This window comes from Prosopis cineraria, unplaced genomic scaffold (assembly GCF_029017545.1).
Source record: "Prosopis cineraria cultivar Desert tree isolate PC_DT_omini unplaced genomic scaffold, ASM2901754v1 PC13, whole genome shotgun sequence".
NCBI classification, from domain to species: Eukaryota; Viridiplantae; Streptophyta; class Magnoliopsida; order Fabales; family Fabaceae; genus Prosopis; species Prosopis cineraria.
The window spans coordinates 4,604,306-4,617,584 of NW_026555344.1; the positions used below are offsets into that span (position 1 = coordinate 4,604,306).

Here is a 13,279-nt window from a genome sequence, read left to right on the forward strand (position 1 = left end):
TGTTCCTCGAAAAATCTAGATTAAGGGAGATGACATGATTTAAATTTTACCTAATTTAAGTTCCTCTCTTACTTCAATCTAGCTTGAACTATTCTGAAAGCTTCCTATTCAGAGTGCTTGGCCATACTCCTCTGACCCTTCCATCCTTTTCCATCCTTTTCCTCTCTAGATTTCTCTCCCTCCTTTGTCTTTATTTTTTAGAAGAATCCTCAGAAATCCCTCTCAGCACTTTGGACTCTCTCAGGCTCTCAGTCTCTTCCCTTCTACATCTCTTTCAATTACACAGGCGCGGCTCGAGCTTCTTTACCTTCCTTTCTATCTTTCTACTTCTCCTTCTTTACTCGGTCTTCTCTCCCCCTTCGGTCTCTCTCTTACTTCAGCCTCTCATTCTCGATTCCCTCTCTTCCATTTTTTCTATTATAAGCTTCAACCCTTATTTAAAGTACTCAACCCCCATTACGTGTAGCTCTTTTGTTTGACTCCTGCACTTGTGTTCGTGAGTTTCTCTTTTGCTCTTTACTTTACATGTGGCCAATTCTGCTCTCTCTCTCTCTCTTTGTGTTGCTGTGTTCGTGTGTTTCATTTTTATTCTTTTGTATCTACTTTCTACACACGCGAGTCTGCTCTCACTTTTCTTCTCTTCATCTGTGCATCTGCTCTTTTGTGTTTCTTCTCTCAATCTCATGCAAAATGCACAAGCTTAGCATTCTGCTCCTTTTCTCGTTTCCTCTCTCAATCTCATGTAAAATGCACATTTTGCTCTTTTTTTTTTTATTACCTTCAAGAATTAGATTAAGAGGAAGAAAAAAAACCTAATTTTGAGTTAAACTAGAATATCTCTCAATTTTTTTTAGAAAACAACAAGGTTTAAGGAAAGAATCTTAAAAAAAAGTTAACTCTCAAAAGTTAATTTTCAATATTTTTAAATGATTGGGATAATTTGAGAGAGATTTTTAAAGATTTAAGCAAGATTTTTCTTTTAATTTTGTTAGATTATTTTTTTTTAAAATATAATCTTAAAAAGAATTAAATTTTATTTTTGTATTTTTATATTTTTGGTTACTTTTTAATGAATTAAAATAAATAAGATCCTAACCTATAAAAGATTATATAGGTTAAAATAAAATTAAACTTATTAATTAAATATTTTTTATTTTGAAAATATAATACTAAAAAGGATTAAATTTCATTTTTGCATTTTTATATTTTCTTGGTTGAATTTATTATTATTTTTATTAAATGTAAAATATGCTCGGATAAAATATAGTGTTAACAGGTAATATAGGTGTCCACAAAAAGCTTTCTCCGAGCTCTAGCTAATGACATTAGTTTTACATTCAAATTATTTCTCAATCAAAAGTTAGACACGTATTTTCAAATTTACTCGTTTTACTATTAAAACACAACTTGGGTGTCAAATTTTTAATCTATGTGCTAAAAGTATAAATTTAACCCTAGACCATACATGATAGATTAAAGGACACTCGTGCAACATACCACAACAATCCAGTTATACACACAACACATTATGAATGCTCAACCTCTTAATCTAAAAAATAAGAGGGAGAGTCTCAATCATGTATCTCAAAGAACAAGTAAGATAAATAAAATATAAGAGGCAAGCCATCAAGTTTCAAATGAAGGCCTTCCTATTTGGATTTTCAACATCTACTTCTCTACCTATAAATGAATTCCCTCCTTAAATAATCATGTAATGCACATATATTCTACTAGTAATACACATTTTTTTAATCATCATGACTAACATACAATTCACTAGCATCATCATTATCATCATATCATACTAATTACTTTTCATATCCTTAATCATGCTCACCTTAAGTCTCAATCCACAACCATATCTTGTATCTTTTCATCTCTATGTGTACATGCTTTTACTCAATGATAGCAATCATATAGGCATATATACTCATATATATCATTTTTCATCAATTTAACAAATCACATAAACTTAATCATTGGCACAATTTGCATCAAATATGGATTTACAAGTATTGCATGGTCTTCAAACAATTCTTTTCACATATAATGAACCAAATAAGCAAATGCATAAATAAAATTTTATCCGATTACCTCGAACCTTTAAGAGGTCAAATTTTGCCCCTGAAAAATAAACACTTTCAAATCTTCACTTAGCTCGAATGGGGCTAATAATGGTTAGTCTACTATTTAACGACATTAATGATCATATTCAACACTCCTAAAACTATAATTCCTCACATACAAGTATTCTCATTCCATTTAGCTCACATTAGCATCATGAAGCTCAGAATCCAGCATTAATGACATTTCAACTTATCCAACAACCTTAATAAATGTCATTTTTAGATATTAATGGCTTCTACCAACTTGATCTTAGTAAAATCATAAATGCTAAGTTTAAATAACTTAAACAACTCTTATTAACTCCATTTAAATTAATGGATTCATATTCATTGCCTCTATGGACTAAAAATCATCTTGCTTACACAAAATTCTAACTCTCAATTTCAAGAAAAATGGAAAAGAGAGCAAGGAGGAAGCTCGGTAGTGTCATTAAGCTTTGAATTACTCCTAATCCTTCTAAATAGCAAGCCCTAATAGAACTCTTCACATGCTCCTCATTTCTTATTTTGTTTCTTTTCTATTTTTTATCTAATTCTTGTCCTTAAAATTGCATAATCTTGACCATACGTTGCGGCACTTGCCACACGTGCCGTGGCATATAATGCTTCATGTTTTGGTGGCTCGTGTGTCATTGCCCACATTGCATATATTACGGCATGTGGTACAAAAACACTTTGTCTTATTTTTTCTTCCTTTTTGAGGTTTGGATGTCCCAACTTCTTTTTAAACTCAATCTTATAGTTGAAACCACCATCTAAAACATTCATTAGCTTTCCATAACCACACATCACATTTATTTATTTAATTTACTTCATTTAAATTAGCTAATTAGGGATTAATTTTTCAATATGTTACAATATTACAACTTGGTATCAAATTCTTGAGTTTTGAGATTTGGTATATATGCAGTTTTGCATTTCAGCATGTAGAAAGTTAGCATTATGTATTCATGACACATGTTATTTCCCTTTGCATAGTTAGATTACTAACTCACTTCTTAATTTTATTGGTACTAGTTCCATCCTTAGGAGGGGATTGATGGTATAGAATTAAAAATTTGCTACAGCAAATGATTGCTTGGAAACAAAAACAACTAGGACAACCTCAGGGCAATGAGGCCATCTTAAGGCAACTAAGAGACATAGTTGCCTAAATTAACTAAACAATTAAGAGACATGAAGTTGAATTAAGGAATAAGAGACCAAAAGAGAGTTAGAAGAGTCTAAGATTAGAGGACTATCGTGATGTAGGATTGTATAAAGGACTGATCTAACAAGATTTTGGCTTAACCTTAAGTCTAGTCCTTTTATGAAAAGGTCTAAGTTAGATAACTCATGGTCTGGTCTAGATATAACCCAAAGCTGAATAGGATCAAATTGGTCCAATAGGACTAAGAGACTAGTTCAAGTCTTGTCTAGTATCTCACTTTGTTATTTTTCTTTTTCATTTATGAGAGACAACGATTTATTTTAATATAATAAACTCAATTAACATAAAATTACTTTTAGTCATATAAAATTTATCCTAACAAAAATAATTATAAATCCATAATAATCTCCAATAATAAAAAGTATTGTAGTTATAACAAAAAGAATTCAAATTAAACAAACTTTAATAACATGACATTGAACAACTTTCAACATGTCTAAAGTCCATTACACCAAGTTAATAATAAATTTCACCAATAAAAGGAGAAAATGGAGGTTGGTCAATGTTAGAATTTTACTCAATATTCAGGACTTCACAAGTACAAAACACAAAAATTACTAGTTATTGTTATAAATTAACTTATTGTAATAATAATTAATAAATTAATTATAATTATATTAAATCAATTTATAAGATCGGACCAAGTGGTCCAGATACTTGGTTTCTTATCTAGTCCAACTCAAAAAAAGAGTCTAGTCTTTTTAGTCCTTTTAGTCTTGAAAGACCAATTTTTATCCGAATTTGATCGTATGGAGTTGTTTTGGGTTAGACCAAACCAGACTAAAGGACTTTTACACAGTCTTATCGTGATGGTTGAAGAATTGACATTAGGGATGAGAATCACAACAGACCTATTTTATTCCCACTCGAGGGAGTTAGTAGCAGTGGCACTCATAAAAATTGGATCGAAATGTTCATTGATAAAGCTTAGAAGAGCTTTTTAAGGTTTAATCGTCTTAATTTTGATGACAGCATGAAACCCAAAGGTTCGAAAAGGCGAATAGATTGTTTGGAAATGGTCTTCTCAATAATCACTTGTACGTCTGAACAAAGGGTACTACTAGCTACAATAATGTTAAAGGATGCTACTAAACAATGGTGAAAAAGTATCAAGCCATCTGAAGGTCTTACTTGAACCAGGACAAGTTTAAGAAGAATTTTTTTACTGTTATTTTGCCATTGTCTTCAAGTTGAAAGGGAAGTAGAATTCCACAAATTTGAACAAAGGACTATGGATGAAGAAGAGTTCATTATTAAGTTTAATGAGTCGTCAAAATACTTGTCTTACTTGTAAAAGGCTGATGATAGCTAATGGAGGGCTAATATGTTTCTAGAAAAGGCTGAGCTTAAGTATAGAAAACAGTTGGCACCTTTTAAGATTACATATTTTGAGGAAATATGGAATAAATTAAGAATTGTGGGTAGGTGAAAGAGGGAAGCTGAGGCCAAGAGAGGGAAGAATAGTCATGGCCATTCCTCTTTGCATGTTGGCCCCACAGGAGGTATGAGAAATAAATCAAATGTTAGCCTTTGAAGCTTAGGGAGCTATGAGAGAAACAAAGGAAGCTGTAAGAAAGGCTTATAGTCTTGCAATCTCAAGGAGTTATGGAAAAAGTGGTTTAAATATTACAAGGTGTTCAATATTTTAGACTAAAAATTATTTTTTAAAGGTATCCTACAAATAGGACAAGAGGGATTACATATATAGTACATCTAGGATACTAGAACACAAGGGTGGAGATAGGGGAATCAGTAGCCCCCTAAATTTTTAAATTTTTTTAATAAAATATAGGAGTTATATATTTTTAGCCCCTGAGTTAGGACATTATAGAAGTTTTAAGATATTAGACAGAATTTTCATTTCAATTCTATATGTAGTTTCTTACACATGTATGATGAAACTGTTTTATTATCTTGAAGATGTAGCTATCATAGAATTTTGTTATTTTAACAAGATAATGCTATCTTGCTCTTAAAACATTGATGTCATTTAATTTTACTTTCATTTTATATTGATAAAAGGAATTATGATAAGTATTACTTACAATTATCAATTGAAAGAATTAATTAGTAAGTTCAATAGTTGGCATAAATATTTTGTGCCAATTAAACGTCATTACAGTATTGATATATTTATTTATTTATTTATCACAATTATTAATTGAAAGAATTAAATAGTAAATTTAATGAGTAAATAATTAGAGCTTCTAAATAGAAAAAAAAATTAAATCCCAATTATGCTTTTAAATCATTCAATGTTAATAGGAAAGATAAAATTTTAACCAGTTTAGTGATAGTTTCTACTGAGAAGGAAATTGCCAAAAAAAAAATTATCATGAACATGATAATTAATGATTTTTATATCATAATAAATCGATGAGTGAAATTTTTTTTTGAGCCACGATGAGCAAAACTTAAAATATGAAAATATATATTTATTTTTGTTATATATTTTTAAAATTAAATATGAATATATATATATATATATATATTGAAATATCTATATTATATCAGTGTTATACATATATAATTTTTCTTGAATTATTATATATGCTTTGTCATCTTGACTTTTCTTAAACAAAATTTTTAGCTCCACCCCTTCTAGAACGCAACGTAAATTGTGGGTGATATAACATGTAAAATATTTTTTTTATTGAAAATGAGAAAGCAAGATGTCAGAAAACAGAGAACAATCAAGGCTATTTTGATGCAGATAAATTACGAAGAATATACAAGAGAATTGTGGTTTTCTTTAAAAAAATAATAATTTGTAATTTGGGTTTTGAAAATCAAGACAGATTTCAGGGCCCTTAAAAGAGTTTTTGTACAAATTTTCATGTATTACAACACCAACAAGATCTTTACCTACTAGGATTTGAACCATGGCATATTATAGTGTAAAGGTTTTTACTGGACAAACCGTCAATGACGGACTCTTATATTTAAATGTTAATTAATCGGCAAATTTGGAGCGTTCATGCTGGGAGTTTCTTTATCAACTTGGGCAAGTCATGGGCCCAGGAAAAAGGGCTTCTTGAACTTAATCAAGTTTTTTTGGGCCCAATAGGCCGATGAATTGGACCTATGTTATCCAAAGAAATTGATATTTAATGATCGCTTTATTTCTTGAGTAGCTAAAGTTTTGTTTAGCGGCAAGTACACAAATCTATATTTTCTATATGTAAAAATGATCAAACATCTGTTTGATTGGAGATCACGATGAGGTTATTCTTTATTTTAATTTAATGATGAACTAATAGATGTTTTTATTTTTTGTTCAATTTTTTTCACAAAACTTAAATTAATTATTTCTGCCTCATTGTCATACTTTGAACAAAATAAGGATACAAAATTGATTTATGATATCCAATCAGTAATATATTGAAATCTGGGTTAATCTGATTAATTAAACCGATGAATGTAATAATATATTCTGTTTGTAACCAGTTTAACCATAGTTTGATTATGATTTTGACTATTAATCTTAAAATTAATACCTTAATTAATCCAATAATTAGTCTACTAATCGTGACAACGAGGCACCCAATTTTATTTGATTTATTTTTCGTGGTGGGTGGAGAAAGTATCAACTTTTATCTCTTAAAGTTAACTTCAATGGTCGGGCCCCCTGAAATAAATGGCATATAATAAACCATTATTTTATATTCACAAGGTCTTTTTTCTTCTGGGCCAACACTCACAGTTTTTTCACTTCAAAGATTATGCGATGAATTAGAGTCATGCAGAAAGATTAGATTGCGTTGAAAAGGTTAAACCCCCCCCCCCCCAACCTTCTTATTGTTGAGCTTTTTAGGTTTGCCTAAATAAAAAATTAATTAATAAATTAAATTTTCAAAATTTTACCCATTTTCAATGCCATACAATGAACTTAAAATTTTCTCATGTGAGAAATTTGTAAAATGTTTTTTAAGTGAACGAGACATAAAGGAAATAGTAAATCTCACATTTATAAATTGTGTCGGTCTTTTTTTTTTTGGGCCTTTCTTTTTACTACCATGAGGTATTAGAAATCATGGTTTAATTCAGATTTGAGCACAGTCCAACTCTTGACACTTTTACAATTGATTTAGTTTTTGAAAGTTTGGGATATATTTTATTAATAAAAATGCTTACTGAAGTTCTCATTTTTTTCTTGGATGCTCTTAGAAATAGAAGATCTTATTTAGTTAACTTAACATAACTCATAATTTGTCTTATCATAACTAAGAGGGGAAAAAGGATTAAAAAGGAGAGATTCCATGCATTAACACATCTTGTCTTTTAATGGCTTTTGATAATCATCAACCTATAAATAGATTTGGGCCATTTATAGGCTTTTAATGGCTTTCGGTATTTACACTACGATGAGATTCCAAGTTTCCAACCATCCAAGTGATCCAACACTGATTTTAATAGTTGAAATTTAAATTTGTTATTTATAAGTTTTTATATAAAAATTTTTTCCAGCATAATAACATTTTTAAAATTATCTTTATTTAATATTTTTATATCTATTAAAAAAATATATTAAATCTATACACTCTTTGACTTTAAATGATCAGCACCAAAAGCAATCAATGAGGGTGGAAAGTAGTTCTGCTTTTAATGCAATATATATACGCACACATTATATCTTAGGCAAAAAGCATTCACAAACAATCAAACCCTTCAGCCATTAACAATGGTAATCGAATTGGCAGGCCGTCCAACCGCTGCAGCCGCATGGTTCACCACCTGCGCCGTCGTCCTCTTCCTCGGCCGCCATCTCTGCCGCCGTAGATACAACTTCCCACCAGGCCCAAAACCCTGGCCCATTATTGGCAATCTCAACCTGATAGGTCCTCTCCCTCACCGATCCATTCACGCTCTCTCACATAAATACGGGCCCATCATGCATATCTGGTTTGGATCCAAACCCGTCGTGGTGGGCTCGTCCGTCGAGATGGCCAGGGAGATCCTGAAAACCCACGACGCCACCTTGGCTGGCCGCCCCCAGTTCGCCGCCGGCAAGTACACCACCTACAACTACTCCGACATCGCGGGGTCCCAGTACGGCCCGTACTGGCGACAAGCTTGCAAAATATGCCTGACAGACCTGTTCAGTGTGAAACGCCTGGAATCCTACGAGTACATCAGAAGAGAAGAATTGAAAGCTCTTTTTAGAGAATTACACGATTTGGCGAACAAGACCATAGTGCTGAAAGATTACCTCTCGACTCTGAGCCTGAACGTTATAAGCAGGATGGTGCTGGGTAAGAAGTACACGGAGAAGAGCGACGACGCAATCGTGTCGCCGAAGGAGTTCAAGAAGATGCTCGACGAGTTGTTCTTCTTGAATGGAGTGTTGAACATCGGAGACTTCATTCCATGGATTAATTTTCTGGACTTGCAGGGTTATATAAAGAGAATGAAGGCAGTTGGCAAGAAGATGGATTGCTTCATGGAGCATGTTTTGGATGAACATAATGAAAGAAGAAGAGGGCTTCCAGATTTTGTTCCAAAAGACATGGTGGATGTGCTTCTTCAGCTTGCAGATGATCCCACTCTCGAGGTCAAGCTCGAGAGGCATGGAGTCAAAGCTTTTGTTCAGGTACTACTTTTTTCTCTAATGAAACTCGGAAAAAAAAAAAAAAAAGACCAATGTGACTGATCGATGAATTTGTGTGACATCATAGGAGTTGATAGCCGGAGGAACAGAGAGCTCAACAGTGACAGTAGAATGGGCAATTTCAGAGCTTGTAAGAAAGCCAAAGATATTCAAGAAGGCGACAGAAGAGCTCGACAGAGTCATAGGAAGAGATCGATGGGTTGACGAAAAAGACATGGCCAATTTACCATACATCAACGCAATCGCAAAAGAAACCATGAGGCTACACCCTGTGGTTCCCATGCTCGTGCCCAGGCTAGCCAGAGACGACGTGAAGATCGCAGGCTATGACATCCCCAAAGGAACCCAAGTCCTTGTTAACGTGTGGACCATAGGAAGAGACCCTGCAATATGGGAAAACCCTAATGAGTTCAAACCAGAGAGGTTCATGGGGAAGAACATCGACGTGAAGGGACACGACTATGAGCTGTTGCCGTTTGGATCAGGAAGAAGAATGTGTCCAGGTTATCCTTTAGGGATAAAGGTGATTCAGGCGAGCTTGGCAAATCTGTTGCATGGGTTTCATTGGAGACTCAAGAGTGGCATGAAGAAGGAGGAGTTGAACATGGAAGAGATTTTCGGGCTCTCTACACCAAAGAAACATCCTCTTGAAGTTGTGCTTGAGCCTAGACTTGGTGCTCATCTCTATATTCTCTGATTCTCTCTCAGGTATGATCAGTGTAGTTTCCCTATGTTGCGAGCTGCAATAGATCTCAAGTTTTCATGGACCTTTAACAATTATTATAGCTTATAAAATATGCTAGAGTATGCTGCTATGTGTTTAATGTTTTCCTATGTCGGAATAAATGTTTTCTTTCTCCCATGAAGTGAGAGTAATGGTTGTTACTGTCACATTATGTGTACTGAGATGATTAAGCCTGTAGTGTAAGATGAATTATATTAATACGATGTTTATGATCAATTTCTTGAGCTGGGTTGATCAAACATCTTTTATCTCTCTCTCTTCTTTATACATGGATGCGTGCTATCTTGAATTGTTTGATATATCTGGATGATTTAGGCACAATTGATATCGCCAAATTAAATCTGGAATTAATGCCGTACAGATTGAACAAATTCCATGATAAAAACAAACATCTTAACTATTTTTCTAAAAAATAATAATATAAGTTTATTAAAATTCATGACAAATATTGTTAAAATTGACAGTGAATTTAATAGTTTTAAATATTTTATAATCTCCAAATGAAATTGTTTTAAAAGAATCCAAGTCCTTATATGTAGCTAATTTTTCCTATATCTTCATCATTGGCCATTGATTCATAATTAAATTTACAAGATTATTGATGGTCTATCAAGAAGCAATAAGTGTTGGAACATGAAAGGATCAGTCTTTTCTTTTCTTTTCTTTTCTTTAGGCTGGAAAAGATTTATTATTGGAATACAATTCATGTGTCTCCTTATCTGTATGGTACAAACTAATGAGATTAAACAAAAATCAAGAGGCAGAATGACTCCAAAACAGGCCATCAAGTTGGACCCACATCAAAACTTTTACTTCAAATAATAATAGTGAGTCTACTGTCCATTGCGGACTTTAATATGAAAGTGAGAAAAAGGATTTAGAGCTATATGGTCCTCATTGATTTTCTTTTTGACCGACATGTGGTCCTCATTAATTAAGTGAAACATGAAATTTGATTTTGGATTTCAATTAAACTAATTTAGGCTTGCATGAATGGTATTTAGATTGAGTAAGTGATTTAAGTATATTTAGGCAGCGAGTGTCTCACATGTTACAACAATAGTTGTTTGGTTTAATCAAATGGTTGCTAGATATTTTATCATGTAATACTGAAAAATTAAAATATCAAATCTCAAATTTTTAAAAGAACTAACGTATGTAATTGAAGAATTAATGTTCTGATTCTTAAATGTTAATTACTGCACAAATTTGGAGCGTTCATCATGGGAGTTTCTTTATTGACCTTGGAAATTCTCTCAGTTAATCAAAGTTTTTTTGGGCCAAATGGGCCGATGTCTTATCCAATAAAAATTCATACATACATACATACATATATATATATATATATATATGAAAAAATTATGTATGCGTCTTGTCACTTGTGAAACAAACTTGCTAGCAAATAAGTCTTGTAAAATTCTAAAATCATAATCAGGTTTCTCAAAATTTGGGTGTAATTTAAAATTGAACTACAAAAATAATAATACCTCTATAAAACATATATTATATTAATCATATATTATTAACAAAGTTTAACATTAATTATTTACAATTATTTCATTAATAATTTATAATTTTAATTTTAATTTTTTACAATTATAACTTCACATTCAAATAGTTAAACAATCATGCATTACTAAAAAAATTTTAACATTAATTGTTTGCAATTATTTCATCAATAATTTACAATTATAACTTTAACTTTTTACAACTGTAATTTTATATATTCAATAAATTTTTAAGAAATTTTGTTGTGGTTTCTAAATTTTGTAAAATTTATTTATAAATATGTCATCTTTACAAAATCTATATGTAATTTTCCCTCTATTTATTGCATAAAATGGAAAGCAAAATTGATATTTAATTATCGCTTTTCTTCTTAACTGGGTATAAGTCTGTTGAGGAGATCTTGTTATTTTATATTATCATTGATGTTTTTACTTTTATTTTTATTTAATGATTGATGATATTATCCATTCGGTTGAACAATTATACTATTTACAAGTTATAAACCACTCAATTATCATTTTCTATGATAAGAACTTATACTAATTCTATTTATATAGTATAAAATATTAGCGTAATTCATTTGATTTGATTTATAAATTTATAAATATTGCAGCTTATTATTTAGACTTGGATGATACAAGCAACAACACTATTTTTATTTTAAACATACTCATAATGATGAATTTAGGGTGGCAAGTGCTCCCATATTGTAATGCTTTATTTGCAATTATGCTTTGTTTTTACAACAATAAATTTTATCCCATTAGATAGGGTTAGCTACATGAATAGTATGATGTCATTGTGCTCTATCATTAACCAAACTTTTAAGAATATTATTAATTAAGAGATCTCATTTAACAATTTTCATAAGTGTTCTCTTTGATTTTTCTCTACCTCTCTTTACAAAACTTAAGCTTACTGTTCCACTCTCCCATCGGTGCATCTTGTAATCTTCTCTGTACATGGTCAAACCATATCAAACATTTTCTTGTTGTTCTTCCCTTAACAAATGCCACATTTACTTTTTTTTCATATATGCTGATTTTGAATTTTATTTTTATATATATGCTCGCATATCTATATTAACATTCTCATTTCTGCTACTTTAACTTTATGCTCTTGATGTTCCTTTAACGCTTAATATTCACTATCATATAACATAGCTGATTTTATAATAGTTTGATAAAACTTCGATCACATATAACTCCTTTAACCTAGGTTTCTCCAATTAAACCACCCAACTTGTATTATATGTGCAAAGTGTCCATCAATTTCTCCATCATGTTAAATAATAGCTCTTAAATACCTAAATTTTTTCATTTGATGTATAATCTGATCTCTCAATCTCACTTTTAAATTACTATTAATTGATCTCTTATCAAAATTACAATGTAAATTTTCATCTTACTGCTATTCATGCAAAAACCCTTCAACTTCAAGATTCTTCTCCGTAACTCAAACTTATAATTAATCTCTATTCTTATCTCTACAATAAAAACTATATACATTTAGGGATTTCCTCTTGAATATGCTTAATCAAAACATCTAAAGCTAGGTCAAACAAATAAAGACTCAAAAATAATTTCTAGTATAGTTCAATTCTTATAGAAAAATCCTTTATTTCATTGCCAGATGTTCTTACATTGGTTATTGCCCTCACGCATATCTTGTATAGCTTTAATATAAGCAACCCAAACTCCATTCTTTTACAAAACCTTTCAAAGTACTTCTTTCAGTACACAGTTATAAGCTTTTTGTAAATCAATGAAAATAATGTGTGAGTCCATTTTTTAGATGTTTGATAGGCATGATCCTAATTCTCAACGGAACTGGGTTCCATCACATACTCGATAAAACTTATTCAATTTCATGGGAACTCAAACTTATGAACTATCTTGCCTCTGGTAAGAGATTTGGTAATGGCAATAAAGATGGAGAAGTAATGATGGGGAGGTGGCAATAATGTTCTATTGTTAGAAACAATAATTTAAACATATAGTAATCCAAATGTTCCCTGGGGAGGCTGCCAATTTACAGATCTTTTGTGTAATGACTTTTATCATTAACTTGCAATTAAACTA

The 13,279-nt window shown here is 31.4% G+C and overlaps 1 protein-coding gene across 1 annotated transcript; it reads left to right on the plus strand.

Moving 5' to 3' along the window:
• Window positions 1-7,998: 7,998 nt before the first annotated feature.
• On the plus strand, window positions 7,999-9,933 carry LOC129291393 (trimethyltridecatetraene synthase-like). Its single transcript, XM_054928702.1, has 2 exons — window positions 7,999-8,926; window positions 9,012-9,933. Exons 1-2 carry the CDS (start codon window positions 8,018-8,020, stop codon window positions 9,639-9,641), a joined length of 1,539 nt encoding a protein of 512 aa, XP_054784677.1. The 5' UTR covers window positions 7,999-8,017; the 3' UTR covers window positions 9,642-9,933.
• The last annotated feature ends 3,346 nt before the right edge of the window (window positions 9,934-13,279 follow it).